Consider the following 22,928-nt stretch of genomic DNA (forward strand, 5'->3'; position numbering starts at 1 on the left):
TTCCCCACCCCCATGAGAAGCAGTAAGTGATAAATTACTGAAAACCAGAAGGAACTGTACAATTGCATTTACCTAGTGGAAAATATCTTTTGGATTTGAAGTATTTATTTAGAATCCTTTATTATAGAAGGTTTATCCCACTGTTAGCTTCTGAGGGATCCTTTATACCTTTTTAAATCTAAACGCGTATTTAAATAATGAATGGAAAAAAGATCCACAGATGTTGTTAATAGGGATTTCTATTTTTTGTTCAAGAAGAAAGGTGCTTCTTTAAGGAGAAAATGAAACTGAACTAATTTTAGCTTAAACTTAGCAGTTTAATAGTATCAGCATTATGGAAAACTGCATTTTCAATCTGCTCAAAACTAATTCCATCATTATTTAATGAGGCTCTACTAGTCTGCTTTACATATCTGTTAGCTTTTGACCATGCTGCTGAATTTCACTGGGATATGGATTGAGTTTGGGACTATAGAGGCTTTCATGGATTCCGTCTCTGTCTGATTCATAGTCCGTCATTTTAGAGTCTCAACTGTCCTTTGCAAAACCCCAGTATCTTAGAATCTGAATGTAGTATTGACTGACTGTAACATTCATCCAAGTAGCTCAACTACTATGGCCCAAACTTGAAATCTCATGATAAAATATGTAGCAGAGAGGAACAGAACATCTGCTTAGGGGCATTCAACTATGGAACAAATCTGGAGAGCTGATGGGTCTAAACCCAGAGTCTGCAATTTCAGTAGGGGCTTCTCTTAAGACTAGGATCTACTAAGTAGTCTCCTCATAAATATTACCAGTGATGGTAATATTTATGAGGGTGATGGTTCAGGCTGTATTTCCAAAATTACTGTATCATAATTACATTTTGGATGCATAGAATAATGTCATACTTTTACCTAGTAATTGCTGTAACTATCCTGTTAAATATAAATTTGAATGGTCTCAGTGTGCACTCAACTTTTGTATGCAGCTGACCTCCTGTGGTTTTGTTGTTTTGAGCTACTGTTTCTAAGACATGTTGATGTGTTACTTGTATTGCTATGACTCATCCAAGTAGCATGAAAAACTCATAGCTGACAGTAAACATGAAAAAAACCTTTTTTGTAAGTTAGTCACTGTCTGGCCTAGTGTAAGTACCATTTTGTCCTAATATTATATCATAACCTCAAAGAGTCTGTGCTATTCCCATTCATTGCCTATTATACAAAACAATTTGAATTTTAGAGGTGACTTATTGGCAATTTTAACAAGCAAAGTATACTCTGTATGTATATGTATAGAAATACATAAAATTATTATGTATATATAAAGAATATACATTTTATATATTTTATATATATATATATATATGAAAAATATAAAGTATATTTGCATAATTCCAGGCATTTACATGATATGATAATCCATTGCCATTTTAGTGAAATATAGCAATGTGTAGCCAAAAGCAGATTTTAGTATTCTGGTACTGCCTGCTTACAAACTTGTACTACAATGATATGCATGTTAATTGCTAAATGTTACAGTCAAACACATGACAGTTACTTGGCTTTGTCAGGAATTCAGCCATCTACAAAAATCACTGCATTTGGGCCAGAATCATTGACCTGCTTAATGTTGTTTGAAGGTGAAGTGAGAAGAAAGTGGCAAAGTTTTCCCTATAATATATATGAGACCAGACATTTATAACTGAGCAAATACTCAAAGCATTGAGACCAGCTGAACAGTGTCTTCTTTATACCAGCTTCCATGACTTTTCCCTGCCTGCCCCCCCCGCCCCCCTTTAAACATATATCAATCCAACCTTACTTTTGCCAGGGCTTTTTTTGCTAAACTAAATAAACTCAATGGCTAGGCCTTCATGGGTGTATTTTCTAGCTACCTCGTACAGTATTTTAGTGTTTCCAAAGGTAAAAATTCCTTTTTCTGTTTTTTGGTTGTTTTTTTTTTTTACGATATGACATCACATTAATTCATTTAGCTTATAGTTTGCTGTAACTTATAGATCTTGCTTTCCTTTTGAAATTTGCTTTTGTATTTAACATTCTGAATATTTTCTGGACATCTTGTATTTCTCTGCTGGACTCCTTTCAGTTTTTATGTGTCTATTAATGTGTGGTACTGTGAAGGATATGATATGATTCCTTTTATTTAATTGAATTTTCTTATTGATTTTAGGTACTCCTTTCAAATCACTGAAACATTTTGAATTCTGATCTTGCTGTCCATCTTTTAAATTCTTTTTTAGCTAGAAATCCTGTAAGCACACTACTGTGCATACATTGCAGAGCTAATACACAAGTAGAGATGGCCCATTGGAGTGAGAGTAAACTAACAGCTAAAGTAGCTAATCTTGTATTTACATTTTTAGCCAATTTTATCTGTTCATTCTCTGTGAGAAATAGTTTACATGTATGCACAGACATCAAACACTTTAATTATTGGCACATTCAGAAATGTCTATTGATACAGTGGTTAAACTTGATGAAAGTTACAACTATTGCCAGGTTACATGACTATGAGTTTCAAGATGCAGTCAAGTTTCTTTCTACATTAGTGAGAATGGCAGCATGTATATAGAGGAAAACAGTTGGTATTGAGGAGCTAATAACCAGACTATATGTATTTGGTAAGAGTAGTTACTGACAGCTAGACTAGAGCTGGTCCAGTGAACTGAATGTTCTTTAGCAATTGCAGCAAGTTAGGTGGGTTCCTGGAACACGTCATCTGCTTTAGTTTCATCTCAGGACCGCTCAAGATGCAAACCAATGGTAAGTGCAATGATAGAAGACTTGCTTCAGAAATGCGCTAGTGCATACAATAGCAGCTTTCTCAAAAATGTTTTTTCCTACATCAGAATTATAATTCTGTGGGTTTTTTAAAGTAGGAAAAAAGACTGTTGAGGATAATCTGCTATGTTTAAATTAGGATTTCTCATTTGTATCTGGGGTGGAATGATGGGGAGAGGTTTAGATGTATAAATGATTAGCCTAAACAACTATTAATGTACTTGTCTGAAACTGAACAATGAACTGTTTTTACTCACTATCTTCTCACACTGTTTTGCTTACACTCTGCCAGCCAATTTTTACAGTTCATAAGATGTCAATAGAAATGCTAAAGCAGCAGTGGTGGCCTTAGGCAGTCCAACAACATGGCATAAAAATAGATTGATGTTAGGAAGTGACATACTGTCATAACCAGTTAATGCACTGATTGTCTAGTTTTATTATCACTTAAATTTGAAAGGTGGGGGAAAAGAGGTTATATAATAACTTTCCTTATGCTTTATAATCATCTTTGGTTATAGCCACTGTTAAGAAAAATGCAAAACCCAAAATATTTCAATTAACTTGGGTTATTTGAGCCCAAATGTGGAGCTGATCCAGGCCAATGTAATAATCTCTTTCATTAACAACTTCAGTTTTCAGCATTATCACTATGCATTTTTCTCACAATATGAAAAATAATTTCTCAAAATGTAATGTGATCCTTGGAAGAATTTGTACTTGTTGAGCATAAACGTAAGTATTGTTTGAATTTAAACCATCTTGCTAATAAAATGGGTTTACTTAAAAGCAGAGTTTCTATGCAATATGCTGCTTTTTCAGGTGGAGGTGGACAGTAGAACGGGAGCATGGAACATGTCAAATATTTCAACTTACAGTAGCCTTAATTTCATTTATTATAAATTTCTTATTGTTAGCAATAAATATGTATAAAGAGCATAGCATGGGGTATTCACTAGTTAGCACAAACACTTCCTGAATTCCTCACTGACAAACTGTTAATACCATGCTGGCTCAGAACTGAACACATGCATGTTTCGAAAAGAGAGGACAAAATGCAAAGCTATTGCAATTAGTGTTAGTCACTTGAGTTTTCGGAAGTGCTTGGAAGAGTGCTTTGGGATTTGGATGTGGTAATGAAGTATTTTATAATTTAACTGGGGGTAGTAAGTGAGATTATTAGGAATTTCTTTGCTGCTATAGCAAAGGAGAACAGCATGAGCTTTTCTTAGAGAAGAGACTGTTTTCCTTTCCTCAAGAAGCTAAAACATTGCAACGCACTAGATTGCTCCTTTGAGATTGCTTTTGGATGTAAAAACTGCACTTGCAAATCTTCAGTCTTGTGTTTAAAATGGATAGATATGGTTGAAATGTTCAGAATTTACAACAGTTTATAGGTGTCTTCTTGTGTGCATAAGTTCAACCTTTGCACTGATTTTTGAGGTACAAGTTCTATGGAATCGATGGCAGGCCAGACATTTATGGGACACTTACCATTGGCAATGCCTGCTGATGTTTTTCTATGCCTGTGCTGCTGTGGCAAAACATGACAGTGGACCATCAGTGTCAATCTTTGCTTCAAAACTCTCACCAAAGCTGTCTTTTTGAATGCAGATGTACTTTGACTTCAGTCTTTTTCATCTCTGCTCAGGTTACCAATTGCCCAACTAGCAATCTGGAGCTGAAAAACTGACCAGTAGGTAGCTTACACAATTGTACAAGCTTTTCTCTCGTACGACAGGCCACAGATTTGTGTGTGTGTCTGGCATATATAGAAACAGAATACTGACAGCAGAAATTCTCAGGGAAGTCTGAAGTTGGTATGCTTCCCCTTGCCATGAATTAAATTCCTCAGGTTTCTTTGAAAGCATTGCCAGAAATCTACAGTTTTACATAGTAATTTTTAAAGACTTATAAGTAATAGATGTTTTCTTTTATTTTCAGCTTCTTTGTAATACTGGCCATGCTGAAGAAAAGCTAGGTTTTACATATGACAGCATCATAATATGGTAAGTAGTAAGGAGCACTAGAGCAATACTAGGGTACTTTAATTGTTCTAAGTGCAATTAAATAAAGTTTATTTGTACTTTTGAGCTAATATGTTGTATTTCTAATGTGTCTGAAATTTCATAATGCAAACATACACCTTACAAATATTTTAATGAGTAAAATTAGAAATACTTCATTTGCTTTTGGGCAAAGAAAGGGAAAAAAGCTCCAAATTGCAAGTGTGGATTTCTTTATTATATTCCTCAGATGTACAAAACCCCTCTAAATATGTCAGTACTTGCAGAAAGCACTTTTAGTGAAAATGTGCACCTACAGAACTTAGAGCATACTCTTGATGTAGAATCAGGATTTAAAGACAAACATTTCTGTTAATTGGGTGTGTAGATATGTCTTCGTAGCATTGCTTTCCCTGCTACTAAAATGACCTGTGTATGTACTTTGAAGTAGAATTTTCCTATGTTTTGTTGCCGTTTCTGACAGTCAAAAGTAACTACATGCTATTTTCCAGAACTTCTGTGTTTTTACACAGACATTGGTAAATTTGTCCTGGGGCTCAGCATTGGTGACAGAAACAAATAAGATCTAGTATTTAGTATGATTTTGTGTTCTTTCAATTTGGTTATCTGACTTAGGAAAGCAAGCTTAGAAAAACTAGTCACTCTTTAATTAAAATGTTGGGAAAACTTGTGTAATTTCTTGTGGAAATATTTTAAGTTGTTTTCTTGACTAGAACTGATTTTCCTTGCTAGAACTAAAAAAATTTAAAAAGTCAGTATATTTTTGTGAATGCATATTTTACTGTAAATTTTAATAGGTTATCTTCTGATCTTATTTATGTAATCCATTATAGTGATTTATGATAGCAGTAAACATCACTTAAGAGTATAACTTCAAAATTCAGTGTTCTTCACCAAATATTTTTAAATACAAGTCTTAAAGGGTTGTGCAAATACTAGTGTTTGTTTTTATAGGAAGAAGTTTGCAGAAAGATCTGCTAATCTAAACTCAATTATGGATATTGATAAGGAAGAGATAAAAATGGTCTCAGCAGACACATGAAGAAAAATAGCCCCCTACTTAGAAAAATGCCAAAAATGGTTTCTCAAAAAAATAAGACCTACAGCAGGAAAACGGTTTGGGTTGGTGTCATTACTTTGGTCAGTCCAGTGGTTCCTCTGTGTGTGTACGTGAGAAGCAAACTTTTTATGCATATATGTAGGTTATTCTGCTATACGGATAATTTTCAAACTCAAATACATTTTAACAACCATAATCATGCTGATTGGTGGTTCTTCAGAAATATTTATAGGGTGGATAGTTTTCATGAAATACAGGCTTTCCAGGCAAACTTAAAAATTTTGCTCTACAGAGTTAAAGCCATTCTGCAGTAGTACTCTGCAGATTATTTTGCTATACAGCATACAGCCATTCTGAGTAACTTGCAAATACTGGACTCTTTAATTTCGGTGTAGGCCTTTGGAAATAACATGCAAGTTCTGTATTTTGCTCTGCTGATGTTCCCAACTTTATCTTAGAATCCCATAGGGAAACATTTTTATTCTACAGAACAAACTTGTTTTTCTTTGAAAACATGAAAAGTTATTTGGATGCAAGAAATACTTTGAGTTTTCTGCATTTGTGAAGTATGAATGGCTAACCTTAAGGCATTAAACTATAAGGGAATCAATGATTTCAAGAATAATTACAGACTTCCTATAAAGTTCTAGGTTTGGGGGGTCAGTAACCTTGATAGAACATTTACCCAAACCAAAGACAGTTGCAGTCTGCAATAATTGTGATTATTTTCAAGTTAGACATCTGTTTTTCAGAACCTATTCTCTTCTTAGAATTGTGTTAGTCCAGGTGCCTGAATAGAATTTCTTCCTGCCAGCAGATGGAGATACTAGTGATATTTTGTTGTCATTCCCAGTGTAGATGGGTCTTCCTGGTTCCCAGAGCAGCATGCCACTGACAGATGAGAGGAAACCGTGAGCAATAAAGAAAATGGAGTGTTTGTAGGCCTCAAACTTTTGACGTCTTTTAGTAATGTGCCAAGGGGCTTTGGCTGTAAAAGCAAAATTCAGAATATTCACAATTACCTGGCTGGATCAAACAGAGTTTTGTCCAAATCATGGTTGTCTTTCTGTAGTGTGTGGATGAGATGCTTAGAAAAAGGTGTGAGAATGGCCCTGCAATAGGAATTCTTATCCATCCTTTCTTAGTTCTTCCAGATTTTGTGTTAGTCTTAATGTTTATCAGCCTTAATGCTGTCTTAGGAAGTTATTTTCATTTCTGCAGTGACACTTAAAATACTGGGGCAAGTAGTATTGCGCTTACTTTTTCTCTTACACAGTCATGATGTCTTTTTGGCACTTTCAGCCACAGATGCACTTGGAGTGTTTGTATCAAAATAATTTTCTTGATCTGATGGCTATTTTAGAATCATGCATTATGGGTTTATAACAGTTTGTCTTGATGTGCATTAAGTCATATCTAACAATCTTGAATTTTCTTCATCTTGTTAACTATGTATACAGATAATTTTTAAGTTCCCTTGAAGTTTCTCATAACCCCATCCTATTCTTATTAATATAAACTACATTGCCCTCTGTATCTCTGTCCCCCTGCTTTTTCCAAATCAAAAATTGTATACTAAATACTACCTACAAAAGGAGATTGTGAGCCTGGATAAAAAGCAGGACAGAAAATTGTCAGGATAAAAAATCTTCCATTCACCTCTGCTCTTTGAATTCATCTTTTCAGATCTTGATTTGTGAGACTACATTTCATCACTCTATAATCTCTTTATAACCCTTAATACTATCTTCAGCAACATCTTATGCCTTTTTATACACTATTGTAATAAGTCCTTTCAAGTCTTTCAAAAGGTTAGTAGAATATGCTGGGTGCTTCACATGGCTAACCAGCTTTATTTTAAGGTGATTTTATTTTAAGATAATAAACAGTCCTCTGGATGCCCCTTTAGAATCCTTTTTGTATAGACCTGTTTATCACCTTTTCTCCATCTTGGCCACTACTGTTTATAATACAGTGCTAGCAAATATATGCAGATAGTGCATGTTAATATTCTTTCCGAACACTTAAAATGTGAAGCTTGGTGGGCTGCTGACAATACTTACCAATAGATTTCCTCCAGTTCTTCCATCGTTTTCACTTCTTAGTCTAACTTGTATTTTGTATAATAAAATTAGGATAGGAATTTTCATGCAGATCTCTAAAGCAATGACTTTGTATGAAGAAAATGCTTGTTTCTGTCATACTTCTGTCAGTCTCTTATTTGTTTCATTCCTTCTTTTCCTCTTGAGTTTTTCAGTAGGTCAGGTTTAATTTTTCAAGTTTTCTCCTTGTGGTACAGTTGAGTCAGAACAGGTAGACACATACAGGTGCACGCACATAGGTTTTCCCACATATTTTGTTTCTGCCTGCTGAAGCGTATCTTCATTGTCTTTATAAAGTCATGTTTCTCAAGTTTTTGCCATTCAGTCATTGACTGGTGTTTGGGGGTTTTGGTTTTTTTTTTAATGGAGAGATTTTTGTTCAGTGTTGTACTCTTCTGTGTTGTTACTTTCAGTGGACCTCTATGGATTTTTATGGCGTTTATTTTAGGTCTATATCTTTCTAGCTAGCTATATATTTTCATTGTGTTCTTGCTATTTAAAGGTAGTGACACATCCCTTTTTGATACCTTCTGCTTTTGTATGTTGAATCTCATTACAGTGTTGTCCTTTGTAGTGGTTTCATTGTTGCCAATTCTTAAATTAACTTCTGTCTACAGATTAAGAATATCTTCCTCTTATGAGTTGTAGAACAAGCTTTCAAAGCATTGATTGTTTTTGAGAAACTTTGTCTAGAGATTGTTTTGGGCTACCATTCAAGAAGTGTTTTCCTTGCAAATATAAAAGTAATGTATTTTACTCAATGAGGAGAAAAAAAAATCCAGATTCAGTATTTGGCTGTCCTAATAAAAAATGGCATGGATAGCAACAACACTATTTGCATGAGTAAAGGGTAACTTCTGCCCTAAAAAGAAACTCTACTGAAGTGTTTTAAACTGGCATATCCAAACCAATTTAAAGTCCACATAGAAAAATACCATTGAGTAGAACTGAGTCTTAAGTGCTCATCCCTCAGAATTCCATCTCTGCAAAGCTGCAAAACTAGAAATGAAGCATGATTCATCATCTAAAGAATACCTACTGTTTACTCAGCACAGTTGAAGAGTTTCTTGTCTGCTTTTCTTGAATGACTTTGGAAATAAATCCTCCTCTAGTACAGCTTTTTTTAGAGGAAGAATTTTTCTTAACTTCACAGTATTGAGAATCTGTTTCTTATTTGCTTCTAGCTCAGCTTAAAGTAAATAAAGGCTATTAGTGGCACTCTTTATGTGAAGAATTGTATTTGATATTACAGCAAAGATGGTCTTCCTGAAGTAATTACCTACTTGGTGCTGAAAGTAATAATCAGTTCATCTTTATTTGCATATAGTGTTTTAGCCTTTCTACTTTGTCTAGATATCACCTGGAATTAGGTTCCTGTTACAGTGACTCTTACACAGGCCAGTTAATCTCCAGAAAGATTCAGAAGATTTTTGGCCTTGGAGTAGCTGATTACCATGCATGGCAATCCTAGAATAAAAAAAGAAAAAAAAGCCATTTGTGTAGGCAGAAATTCAGTCTCACTGGCTGAAGTATTTACATTCTGAGATGTCCACTGAAAGAATCCTACTAAAACATGTCACTGGGAGGTTGGGGGTTTTTCCCCTGCTGTGTAGTCAAGGAAAAGGGGCAAATCTTTTGAGGGCCTTGAAAAGGACAGTGTGTCACTTAATACTTTGAAACTGCATCTCTGGAGGCCTTCAGTATCTCTTTTCTTTTTACTTAGTGAATTTAGGAAATTAAGTTATGATGATAGTTCTGTTAGGAAAGCTCACCTCAGTGCAAGCAAAATGCTTTCAAAATCTGTCTAAAGAGAAATACGTTTTGGTTATATGTTAAAATGAAATCTGTGCTGTGTGGGGCTGCTTAAGTTATGACTCTCATATTTCATGTGAACATAACATGGTGCCATAACATCTTTAGTGAGAGGTGCATGCAATTACTTATGGTGCAAATTTGTCTCTGTTAGGTGTCAAGATATTGTGTTGAGGACTCATGCTTACAGGTTGGCATTCTAGCAGAGGAAGCAATGCTCTCTACCTGTTAATTTTCTTGGACTAATATTGTGCTCAGCTGTTTTATCAAATAGCAGGTCGTAGTATACAGGTCTTGGTCATGTATCATTTAATGGATGTACAAACTGTTCTTTGGGGGGGGGGGATGGTTTGTGGCTTTTGCAGATTAATATATTGTCTACATCTACTAGCAGGGTGGAGGTTTTGCCTTCTAGGCTATAGAGGTGAATATCTCAGAAAATTAATGTGGACCATTTCTTGTTAAAAATCAGACTTTTTATTTTAAAGGAGTAGGTAGGTAGTAGCTGCATGTCAGATGGTGAAGTCAGATTTACCTGCTGCTAAATAATTGTTTGTCTCCCTTGTTTTCTTCATTGTAGTCTGAGGTTAGCTTTACTAAATGAAGCAAAAGAGGTGCGAGCAGCAGGATTGCGAGCCCTCCGCTATCTCATTCGAGACTCCAGTATTCTCCAGAAGGTGCTAAAGTTGAAAGTGGATTACTTGATAGCCAGGTAATTTTTCTCTTCCTTCTTGTTGTAAACTGCACAATTGTAAATCACTTTTTCATGACTGAGACAGGTGAGAAAAGGCATTTTCATATCCTCTTACATTCTCCATACATAGTTTTATAGAAGCTGTTTTTCTTCAATATGAATAATGTCTTTTAAAAATAAAAGGATAATGCATCACACCAGCTAATCCAAATAAAATGCTATCCTAATATATGATGTACTATGAGTAATCTAAAAAAACTTGTTTTTCTGTCATAAATGCCATTAATCATAAATTAATGTGTGGTATTAATAGAAGGTTGAAACATCAGTAATTTTCATGTCTTAAGTTGTTTTATGGGAGTTGTTTTGATTATTTCTATTATCATAGTGCTTTGGAGCCTCTGCTACAAAGTCAGGGCTAAAAAGTAGTTCATGCCCAAGAATTTGTAGTCTAAGTATAACCCATGACATGACAGAAGAATACTAAAGGGCAAACTAACAATGAGATAATAAGATCAGCATGATGAGTAGATGTAAATATTAACATTTCTAGTGCTTCCTCTGTTAAAATCTTGTTGGATTTAATATACTGATACAGATGTGCGTGTTTCTGTTTATATATGCACATAGTCAGTTTTAGTGTGCTGTTTAATTTTGTTGGAGCAAAAGGACTTTTCTGATCTGAGAACACACACAAAACATGTTGATGTGAAACATTGCAAATACTTTGTTTAGTCTCATTTGAAATGACAAATGCAGCTAGCTCAGAAAATATTTGCTGAAGCCCTTATGCCTTGATGTTGTATATTTGAGAACGCTCCAGTGATTTAATTATAATGAACATAACTGAAAAATACAAACTGAAGCTAATTGACCATTCATAATGAGTGTGCTGAAAGGCATAATTTTTAAACAATCGGTCATAATACTTGCTTCTGTTTATTCAGTTGCATAAATATTAACATGAGATGTTACCAGTTAAGGTGAAAGTTAGTGTTGTTGTAAACAAAATGTGTTTTTTAACTTACTTTAGGTGCATTGACATACAGCAGAGTAATGAAGTAGAACGAACACAAGCACTTCGATTAGTCAGAAAGGTAAAATCTAGCTATATATGGTCTTACTAGCTATGCCAGTCAGTTGTGCTGACTCCTGGTTTTCTCCATCAGCAGTTTTTTCACGTAGTCTCTAATACCTTACCTTACTTTACTGTATGAGAAGAAATTATAGCTGATAATTCAAAAGAGAGAAGGAATGGCAGTGCTGAGACTTGTTTCAATTTTGATCTCTTAAAACTGAGAATCTTGAGTGGGCTAGAAAAACACTGCTAATTTTCCTTTAATAGAGATCATACTGGACAAGATTTGGGAAAAATTTATCAAATGATGAATGCAAGGGTATAAGAACCATATTATTAAGTTTCATCTAATGATCTAACTTTATTGTATAGTGTGTTTAAGCATCTGTGAATCAAGGATGGAAGATTTTCTGCCATTTGAGAAATGAGGCAGATCGACATCACTGGGAATAGTCAGGCGGGAATGCTTCTAGCCTTATTGCTTTATCCATAGAGGATGCTATCCATCATTCTTTTCTTAGATACACCATAAGACATAGTTAGTCTGTGGTGGTTACTGTACTGTGTACCCATGGATATGAGATGTTTGAAGCTGTGGTAGCTGCATTTTCAAGTTCATCCTGGAGAAATTGGCATACACAGCTACTGAAGGTATTTTTTTAGGCAACACAGTATTCTGCCTTTGTGCTGGACTTTACTGTTCTTCATCGTGCTTATGTTCTTCTACTGAGTATCTTAGGAAAAACTACCAAAGCCCTAAGTAAAGTTTGAAGTAGTTAGAAGAATGGTTCCCCAGGAGCACTGTGTGTGTTTAATCTGTTTTGTGTGTATGTGAATTTTTTTACGTATATGTATAGGTTGAAAATATGGAAGTTTGATGTGCAATTTATTTTTCTTATAATGAGCTCACTTGGTTTCTGTCTTACAGAAGAGACAATATGGTTGATTAACAATTGTGCCAAAAAGAGCGTTTTAAAGCTTAAACACCACCCTCAAACCCAAACAAACAAAAAACCACCTTAAAGAAATGGATCCTTGAGGAAGTTGAAATCTGCAAAATTTCTTTGTTAATCTGCTTTAAAAAAAAGAGCTTCAATGTAGAGCCAGAATAACTTAAATCAGGCAATAGAATGGAAACACATTTGTAATTGGTTTTATTTGGATCAGAAATTTGTCCTTATTATTCCTGGGGTTATTCGAGCATTTCCTAGTTGAGCAAAAACTTCTGTCCTGCTTGAAAGAAACAAGAGGAGGCAAGAGAAATAAATCCATTCGTTTGATTGGGAAAAATGATCCTGAAAGATAAGCATTAAAAAAATCATACAGCTGACCACCAGTGCTTTTTTTTCTCCATTGTTGTACAAGGATGCTGTGAATGGAATGTACATGCTGTACAGAGATGCTCATGGTTCTTTGATGCTGAGAACTATGTTGATGAAAGATGTTTCCTAACATCTTTTGCTACCTAGAGCATCCTTTTTTCTTAAAAGACAATGTCAGACAAACAAAAAGCCACCCAACCTGGCTACCAGTAAAGTTAACACCTCTTTCGTGTCCTGTCTGAGCTGCATCAGTTAAGTATGCATTGGCCTAGAGCAGTTAGTACTTGAGAAACTCTCTTATAAGGAATACAGTGACACGCATCCTGAATGGCATATTCTGGATTTTCACACTGTCTTTTTGTTACCCTGCTCTTGCCCTTTTCCCATCTCTCCATCTCCCTCAATATCTCAGACTCAGTGGTTTGATACAGGATTTGTAAAAGATTATATAAAGGTCTAGAAGAGGAAAATGAATGACAAATAAAACATAATTCATTTGTGCAGGAGGTAATTTACTGTGAACCATGGAAGAAGTGAATTGGCTTCTATCAGCGTTATAGAACTATTGTTCTCAGCTTCAAAGTGTGGATGCAATTCTTTAACCTCATCTTTGATAGCAAAAATGCCTATGTAAGAATAGTGTAGAGACAAAACTTTAAAATATTCTCTCGCTTTCTTCTCTTCCTTTTCACAGGGTAGAAGAACAAAATACAAAATACTAATCCTGTTTTATGAATTCATAAAAGGCACTAAATGATAAACTTTTTTACAAAAATGTGCAGGTTAAAGTAGTATAGGAAGAGAAAAGAAAAACAACTTTAAGCTTTTTAAACTTGGTTTCTGATTATTTTTTTTTTGAAGGCTTTGAGTGCTCACTGTCTCTTTTGACTGTAATCACCTCTACACTTCCTAGGAAGAGCTTTGCAATTTAGCAGTGTCTTCAGCCATGAAAATGATGGCATACATTTTCTTCGGAAAGCATTTTTCCATCTAATAGAAGTCAATAAAACCACTTTTTTATAATTTAATAGGCAGGATGTTTTCTTGTAAAGCAGAAGTCAGTGTTATGTACAATATGAACCACCTTCTTTCTTCCTCTTTTTTAGAGGAATCTTTAAAGACCAAATTCATAGTCTCTGTTACTTACTTCATCATAGCTGCTTGTAAGTCACCTTGCATCACCTGTCCTTGGTCTTTAGAACTGCATTTCAAAACCCAAAGCAGAATGAAAGCAAATGAAAAGTTTATATTTATTCTGATGTACTTGGAATTGAATATTAAGAGAAAGAAATCTTTCATTCTCATGACTTAAAACCAAAGAAAACAATGAAGCAGAGCAGCCTTGAGAGGCTGCTTGTGTCCTCACACTAAGTACTTGTCAATATCAGTAGGAAAAAACGTTACAACTTTGCAGAGTGGATTGGTGCTCCCTTTCTATTGCTAATTCTTGTTACTTTATGCCCTTGTAAAAGTGAGACCACATGGGTGGGGAAGAGTTTGTTTTTTCTTTAGAGTCCTATCTTAAAACTTCCTGGTTTGTGTGTGACAACACTATGTATGACAAGAAGTTTCTCAAAAACACAACTTAAAAATAAGCTTGTTAGTGTTCTAATACATTTGTTAAAATGAGATCAACCATTATGACATCCTCTGCAAAGAAGGTAAAACAACTAATAGATATTTGTTCAAATGGGATAAGACACCCAAGGGAGCTGTAAAATGAATATAGGACAAAAGAATTTTGGAAAAATAATGAAGATAAGCCTGCTTTTGTTGGATACAAAAGGGATATTTAAAAAAAACCTTGGAAAACTAGCCTTAAGTTTTTAGGTGTTTGATGGATATTGAGTGTTTTTTTTACATCTCACTTTTATTTATTAGTAGAAGAAGATGTGACATGGTTGAGTGTGCTATAACACATTATGTTGTTCCCTTTTTAAGCAGTCAGACAGATAAAAAGCTACTTCCTCCATAGTAAGACATCTCTTTAGTGATGTTCATGTTCCACAGTATAGAGGATATGTATATTTAATTTTTGCAAACTATGAAAAAATGTGAACAAACAGCTGATCGGCCTTTGTAGTCACAGCCTCATTTGGGGCAAGGTCAGGAGTGGTGGTGTTGGGTTGGTTGTTTTGGAGTGGGGTTTTTTGCCTTTAATGTCTGCACAGGGTTTTGCTCCTCAATCTGGTTTAAATTCTGATTGTCCTAAACTAGCAGCTGGGGATTTCCATGGTGTGGGACCTCTTCAGTAGTGTAAATGAGCATTGGCTATTAAACTCTGTTCTTTTATTCTGTCTGAAATTTATTGCAAACTTTTTTCTAATTGAAGAATGACTTCATTAATGGATGCATGTCTTGTTTTCATCTTTGCTTTTCAGTTTAATATGTTTAAGGTGTGTGTGTCTTTTGTGCCATAGCTATATAATTTACAATGAAGTTGAATTAGGCTGCAGTTCTAGGAAGATCAGGTACTATGCAAGAGGATATAGGGGTGTTACTGACAGTTGCCTTCTAGATACTATAGCAGCTTCTTCTGTTGACTGTCCTTTTTTGTAGTCTGCAGCAATCTAAGGATCTCTCTGCAAAAGAAGAGATTTTAGTCCTGGCTAATTAAACAGTTGAATAGGTACTGAAGAATCTGCTGCAGTATGAATGAATCTTCTAGAAGAGTTTGTAATCTACTCTGTGCTATTGGATAGCATTCTTTGTTGGTAAAGAAATCTTGGAAAAAATGTGAAAAAGGTAGCTGTAGTTCTCTCTTTAACCCTTTCCTATTGCAATAAAATAATAAAAATTATGAAAAATACCCCAAAACTAAAGTGGGAAGAGAATGGCAAAGTAAATTGACAAACAAAGAATTTCAAGAACAAAAGAAATAGTTTTGAGGGTTCACCAGATACAACCAAGTAATAGATGGAGTGGTCTGTCTGGTTGTATCTAGGAAACAGAATGCTGGTGAATCTGTGAGTATATTTAGAGAAATATTGCAAAGAAACCAGAGGGCTTTTTCTTTCATTTTTGGCAGATGATCACTGTGAATGCCTCATTGTTCCCCAGTTCTATTACTAATTCTTTGATAGCAGTTGGAAACGATGGTCTTCAAGAAAGAGACAGAATGGTTCGAGCGTGTATAGCCATTATCTGTGAACTAGGTAAGATAACTGAAAGCTAATTAAGAAAAATTTTGACATGGTTGTCATCAGTTTTCTAAGAGATTCTCTTCTGTGGGTTAGTATTAAATAGATTGTGTTCAAATAATTAAGGATATTTGTTTAATAATGAATTAGAAGTTAGATGTTCTTAATGTCAGTTTTATGGATTTTAGTCATTAGTTTGATATAAAACAAAATCACTTTAACTTAAAATCAACGTCTCTTACATGAAGTACCTGAAGATTTCAGGTGCTGTTCTTTCCTTTAAGACTTGCCAATTCTTGATTTACTTTAAAAATGTTTCTCTGCTGCAGTTGATGTTTCTAAAACTAATGGATTGGAAGTAAGGAGAATTCCATACCTGAGATGCTGACAAATGTACAAGAGTTCAGAGAACTACAAAACATCCTCCTTTAAAAATTTCTACAGTGGCTTCTGGAAGTCAGTATTTGTGTCCATGTAAAGGCTATCTGGACAGTGATTTATACTAACTCCCTATGCTTGTTAAAAATCAGCACCCACATATGGTTTTTTGAAATCAATAAGAAGTAATTTCAGCAGTGTTTTCAACATACAAACTTCTGTTTTAAAGAAATAAATGATCTGTTGCTCCTTTATATTGTATAAATATTTTATCCATGTCAGTCCAATGAAGCACAAAATCTTTTTGCAGGGAAGTGTGGAAGCTACTGTATGGAAATTTGGTTGGAAATAAATTGGGAAATTGTTGCCAATGGTGACTGACTGACTGTTCATGATAAATTAATCCAAAATCTCAATTCTGACATTGCTGATGTCAGTCAGTTCCATTAAAAGCTTTACATGTGTCTCGGCAGTGTTCAGGTAGAAAAAGTTACATGTCCTGAAGAGACAAGTTTGTTATATTGGAAGCCATGAAATGTTTTCTTTCCTATCACTGGCTGAAGTGATGTGTTTTTCTTTATTTAGCACTTCAGAATCCTGAGGTGGTGGCTCTTCGGGGTGGTTTAAGTACCATCTTGAAAAATGTGATTGATTGTCAGCTAAGCCGAATAAATGAGGCTCTGATAACTACAGTTTTGCATCTCATCAATCATCCAAAGACCCGACAGTATGTGCGAGCAGATGTAGAATTAGAGGTGGGTTCAGTTTTACTTGTTTAGTGACAGAAATTAAACATTATATTACTAATGAAAATGTTTAATTTTAATCTCAGATTTTACCCTCTGTGTTTGTGCAAAATTTTTAAAATACAACATTTTAGGCTAAGAGCATAATGATTTATAAAGCGGGAATAACATGACAGATTGGAGTGGGACTGAGGAAGGGACAAGACCTGTTTAACTGTATTCTCATGTGAAAGTAATGCATGTCTTTCTTTCATTTAGAGAATTTTAGCTCCTTACACAGATTTTCACTACAGGCATAATCCAGACACAGCAGAAGGACAACTCAAGTAAGTGTTAGTGCTGCTACTTGTGCTACCAGTTATGTTTATGGTATGGGAATTAAGTGGTTTTTCTTTCCGAAGTGAAAATAAAAGCAATGACCTAATGCTAAACTATTTGAAGTTGAATACAGTGGGTTGGAATGCAACTTCCAAAAATACTATTAAGCGTTTAAGGTTTAAAAGGGCCTGTTTAGCGTGGAGAAGAGAAGCCTGGGGGATACTCTGCCCTGAATAACAGCCTTTCTAATACCTATGAAGATGTAATCAAGAAGATGTAGCCAGCACCCTTCGTGGTGGTAGAAGGTGGGAGGACAAGAAGCAACAGAGAGAAATTGGAACAGGCTGTCCGGAGAGGTCCTGCAGCCTTCATCCTTGCAAGTTTCTAAGACCCAACTGGATAAAGCCTTGAGTATAACCTGGTCTGGTCTGATAGCTGACAACTTCTTTGTGCAGGATTTTGGACTAGAAACCTCCTGAGATTGCTTCCAACTTGAATTGTTCAGGTTTTTTAATTATCAAATGGCATTAGGTGCTTAGGTCTGTGTAACTGAATAAGGTCCAACTCTTTATGTCCCTGCTGTAGATTCACTGTCAGTGGAGGTGCAGAGTGATTCATCTGACCATATATAGGTGTTTACTTTGTGATGATATCCTCCTACCATGGAAACTCCCCTGAAAAAGGAAAAGTAACAATAGTTAAAAATTCTAATCTTTGTGTGTGTATACACATGTGTATACACACATGCATATATGCACACATAAAGGCCTTCTCTTACTCTGGGCTTTGTTCCCATCTAAAGTCTCACTTAACTACTTTTTACTTGCTATGTTAGTAACACTGTTTGTTTTATGGTAATGAACTGTATTGTGACATCTGTTGTTTTAATGACAGAGAGGACAGAGAAGCACGGTTCCTAGCTAGTAAAATGGGAATAGTGGCAGCATTTCGATCATGGGCAGGTAAGATTGTTTTTTTTCCCTGTTTGAAGCTGGATGATTGGAAGGGGAATTTTACTTTCTAGTATAAAAAAAGTGGTTTGTTTAAACACGCAATCTGTCTCATTTTGCGTCTAATTTCTATCAATACCTTCCTACGATGCTACTAAGATGTGTTTTGATATTGTAAAATTGGAGGATGCATCCATAGTTTGACTACTGACAAGATGCAGCTTTCTGCCTTCCCCCCTGAATACCTTGTAAGTTGTACCTTGATGGTACTTCTTGACATTTGATGGGTGAGAGGATGTTGAAAATAACATCATATCAGAAGAATTTGCCTTTGACATGGTTCTGCCACTGTAAATAAGAAATTTGTCTATGTGAAGAGATACCAACAGAATAGTTTCATTAGCACCTGCTTTTACCAGGTGCCATAGCTGAAGTGAAATTGCGGGTGGACATAGTTTGGGATTTTTCATGTAGAAGACACTTCTAAATCAAAAAAGCAGGTTTCCACATCTTTCTAAATCCTTTCTCTGCAATGTTACAATATCTAACATGAAGATACTGCCTCTTTCATGAGGGACTGCTCATTCTTTTAGTTAAGACGGTGTCTTGCAAATAAAGTAAATCAGTTGATACAGCCATTTACCAAAATTTTGAGTAGGATTTTTGCAGGCTATACTTAGGAAAGATTCAGACTGTATAGAAAGCCTTTTTCATTGTGAGACTGTTTGTTTTATTTTTTTTGTGGTCTGAAAATGATCACTAAGCTTAATTTAATATCCAGGTATCAGTCAAAAGTTTCTCACATGTGTTCTCACTTGTTTGGGTAGGAAGCTTGGGAAGTTTGTGACAACTTTGAAACTTCTAGGAAGCAGTTTCTGGTAGGAGTGTTGCTGCATCTTCCCTTACTCAGACACTTAGAGCTAATAGCATATGCCTGAAAGTTCAAGTGACTGAAGAAACAATTGTCCTGGAATATGTTACTTGCCATGGCACTTTCACTGTTACTCATTTATTCTTTTTTATATTGCTTGTTAAGTTGGAGACTAAAATCTTAAACGTTTTTAGTATAAAAATGTCCTTATACTGTCAGTCTTCTCAAAGGACATGTAGCTAAACCAGGCTTGAGGGTGTTCTTGGGTTTTGTTTTGGCTTTTGGGGTGGGTTTTTTGCCTGTCTGTACCATCTGCTGTGTTCTACTGTTCTCTCCTTATTTTCCAGACTGGGTTATTCTTCAGAGCTGATGGTTACTATGTCCTTTATTCTCATGTGTGATCATGTCCTTAGAGATAAAATTGGGGCATGGAGCAATGACTGCATGTACCCAAATCTATTCCTGGGTTGCAATTGGGCCACTATATGCTCTTGGAAAAGGCCTGTGAGGTGCACTGTGGAACATATTTAAATGCCCTTAGTGTGTCTGTGGCCATATGTGTGTGTGTTAAGTTTTTGTGACATGGAAGTTTTTAAATTGAGGACTTGCTTCAAGTTCATATAAAGCACATGTCATTAAAGTTAAATTTGTATTAGTGAAAATAAATAGATGAGTAGGTGATATTTTTCATCCTTTAGTAATTTTTAAAGAATAATGGTTTGGGTTTATTTATGATATGTAAGACAAAAAAGTGTGTAAACCTGGATTCTTATTACTGACTTAAAGTTGCATTTTGGAGAAACTTGTTTGTTTTCTGGACATGTTTCCATAAGTTCTAATTCTGTGAAGTATGAAGAGAAGTGGTCAAGGAAATGAGTAAGGTTATTGTCTTTGCAGCCACATTTTTAATGAAGAGAATGTATGTAAATTGAGCCTGAAAATTGGTGTAAGCTTTAGGTGGTATTCTGTAACATTGAGAAACAATTTGAAGGTTTTCCCTATTAATATTGAAATATTGAACTAATTGAGTAGAAGTACAGAGTAAAAGGACAAAATTATAAAAGAGGCTCTGAGATTTTATGCAAAGTTAAATCGAACACATTTCAGTGTGGTGAAACTTCTTCAGATGAGCACTGGTCATTTAGGAAAAGATGGTTTAAAATGGTGCACAGAGAATGTTATTCCAAGTATGTTTACACTTGCTGTTTAGAATTTGCCTGAGATTAAAAGGAACTGAATAATCTGTTAGGTTAAGATACAGCTTTCGATGGAGAAACTTCTCATAGTTCTACCAAGATGATGCAGATCTTTCAGGTTTATGACTCATTCTTTACTGACAGATTTGTCTTGTCTTTTCTGCCATTTCTTCCAAGTAAACGTTGTTTCTGCAGATAATTTAAAAATACTGTTCACAGTAGAAAGGACAAAAGTAACTATAGTTTTTAATGAAGGAACAAGAGTTTTGCGATTAGAAAGTTTTGTTAAATATTGATTGGAAAGGAGATGACATTATAAAGGTGAAAATGTTTATGATTAGTAATTTTTGTTATCTGTGCTTGTAATCAAACTGGAAATCAAACTTAACAATGTGTCTAATGCTTTTTCTGTTTGAGGGATTATTACTATGTATTTAATGTTTCTAGGTATTATCAGCCTGTGCAAACCTGGAAATTCTGGGATTCAGTCTCTTATTGGGGTACTCTGTATACCAAATATGGAAATACGGGTAGGTGGTAAATATTTAGTACTGATGTAGGAATAATAATGGATGCTTTAATTAACATATTCTTAACATTTTAACAATTCAGTGGTTTAAACACAGACTCCAGTTATGAGACCACTATCCTCGAGTTTATTTGACTCTCAAGTTCAAGTCTGTAATTCCATCATAAAATTCCTGTGAGAATGGCAGCACACCCTTTATATCTGAGAGGAGGGAATGAAGGAGAGAAAAGTACATAAAATAACTTTTACTCTGGTGACAAGTCAAAGCACGTTCACAGTAGCTGCAGTTATGAGTTTAAAGCATAATAACCAGAGCTGAATCCAAGATTAAAAAAAATGTTTATTCCCAATTACCTATTAAACAAAGAAGTTGATGGTGGTATCAGTAACTGTTCTAAAAATCTGTAATCCAAGTAGCTTGAGCTTCTGTAGAATTCATAGTGACAATAAGGCACAGTTATAAAGTAAACAGGCCCCTTCCCTTCTCTTCTCCACATTATTTCAGTTTATGAAAATAAGCATGTTATCAAAAAAAGAAACACTGAAACAAATACACCAATTTTAGCTCTCTAAAGAAATACCAACTTCAACATTAGTTGTGGGAGCAGCTCGGAACACCTGGCATTTGTTTTCAAGAGTGACCGTTAGAATTTGTTGTGCTGCATGTTTGCCAAACCTTTGAAGAACTAGTTTCACAAGGTCAGGTTGGAGGATGGCCTTGTGTAGGCCTGGGAAGATGTGGCTGAAGACAGTCACAAGTATGTCTATGGAATGTTTTTATCTTTAACTGTTCTGAGGACTGGCAAGCATCCCAGCTGGGCCAGATATGCCCTCCTGTGTTAGTAGTATTGGCTGTGTGCCGTTAGTACTTTCTGGATCTTTGTTGAAACATATATAAGTTGGATTCTTTTGTGACATAAAGGGAATCTTGCACAGAGAGTTTGAGCGCTTAATTGAGTCTCCGCAATTAATAGTGAACAAAAGGACAATTTTTGTAAATCTATAAAATTCCTTTTGTGCTTTTTTTGGTAGCGAGGTCTGCTTGAAGTTCTCTATGATATATTTCGCCTTCCTCTCCCTGTTATCGCAGAAGAATTTATTGAGGCACTTCTCAGTGTAGGTAAGTATTTAGAAGCAGTTCACATAAGAATTCTGTCTATTAAGCTCTTCTACAAATTTGAACCCTTCACTGCCTCCTCTATATTGTAAATTACGTCAGCATTAACTGTTTCATCACTGAATTAATTGGGTGCTCTGAAGTCATGTTTAAAATTCTTTATCAACCATTAAATGTTGTAAGTTTGATAAAAGATCAGCAGTGGAGCACAATGGAACATTTATGCAAAACACTGTGTAAACACATTACTACAAATTAGACTGAAGTGTCAGAAGTATTAATAATGTAAAAGTGTTATTGAATGTTACAGAAAAGTTCTTGAACAGTCTTTTCTATATATTAAGTAGCTGCTAGCAATCTCCACTGCACTTTAGCAGACTTTTATTTTTCCTAGGGCAAGTGTATTCTTTTTCATGTCTCTATGTTTAGCAGAGTTAGTCTTTTATCTTCAGAATTACTCCTTTGTGAACCCAAGAGTATCCTCTGCTTTGTATCGCAGTGCAAAAGTATGAGCCCAGAAGGAGTAAGTTTCAGCCTTTGATGTTCCAGCAATTCTCTTCTCTGAACTTCAATTATAAAAGCTTAATCCTTGTTCTGCGTTTAAGTAAATAAATCATTCTTTGTTGCAAACTTCCTGCTTTCTGACTTATGGATGTACATTTTTGAATGTTAGGTCTTATGATATTTTCTGTTAAACAAGTTTAATGTGCTTATGAATTGGAAATGTCATTATTTGGGTTGATACTTAGATACAATCTTTGTTCTAGCTTTGAAGTTAGCCTTGCTTTGTTCAGCAGCG

General features: G+C 35.1%; 1 protein-coding gene across 2 annotated transcripts in view; it reads left to right on the forward strand.

The window, feature by feature from the left end:
* Positions 1 to 22,928, forward strand: part of RICTOR (RPTOR independent companion of MTOR complex 2) — an 89,614-nt gene that overhangs the window by 22,488 nt on the left and 44,198 nt on the right. Inside the window, exons 4-12 of one of the 2 annotated variants that reach the window (XM_052778819.1) lie at positions 4,734 to 4,798; positions 10,371 to 10,502; positions 11,518 to 11,581; positions 15,913 to 16,039; positions 16,988 to 17,157; positions 17,407 to 17,474; positions 18,361 to 18,428; positions 20,931 to 21,013; positions 22,045 to 22,132. In XM_052778819.1, coding sequence (XP_052634779.1) covers positions 4,734 to 4,798; positions 10,371 to 10,502; positions 11,518 to 11,581; positions 15,913 to 16,039; positions 16,988 to 17,157; positions 17,407 to 17,474; positions 18,361 to 18,428; positions 20,931 to 21,013; positions 22,045 to 22,132 — 865 coding nt within the window. Of the gene's footprint in view, positions 1 to 4,733; positions 4,799 to 10,370; positions 10,503 to 11,517; positions 11,582 to 15,912; positions 16,040 to 16,987; positions 17,158 to 17,406; positions 17,475 to 18,360; positions 18,429 to 20,930; positions 21,014 to 22,044; positions 22,133 to 22,928 lie in introns of those variants that run through there. The other variant, XM_052778820.1, reaches the window with a different exon arrangement.

The sequence above is a fragment of the Harpia harpyja genome, chromosome Z, assembly GCF_026419915.1.
Source record: "Harpia harpyja isolate bHarHar1 chromosome Z, bHarHar1 primary haplotype, whole genome shotgun sequence".
Taxonomy (NCBI): domain Eukaryota; kingdom Metazoa; phylum Chordata; class Aves; order Accipitriformes; family Accipitridae; genus Harpia; species Harpia harpyja.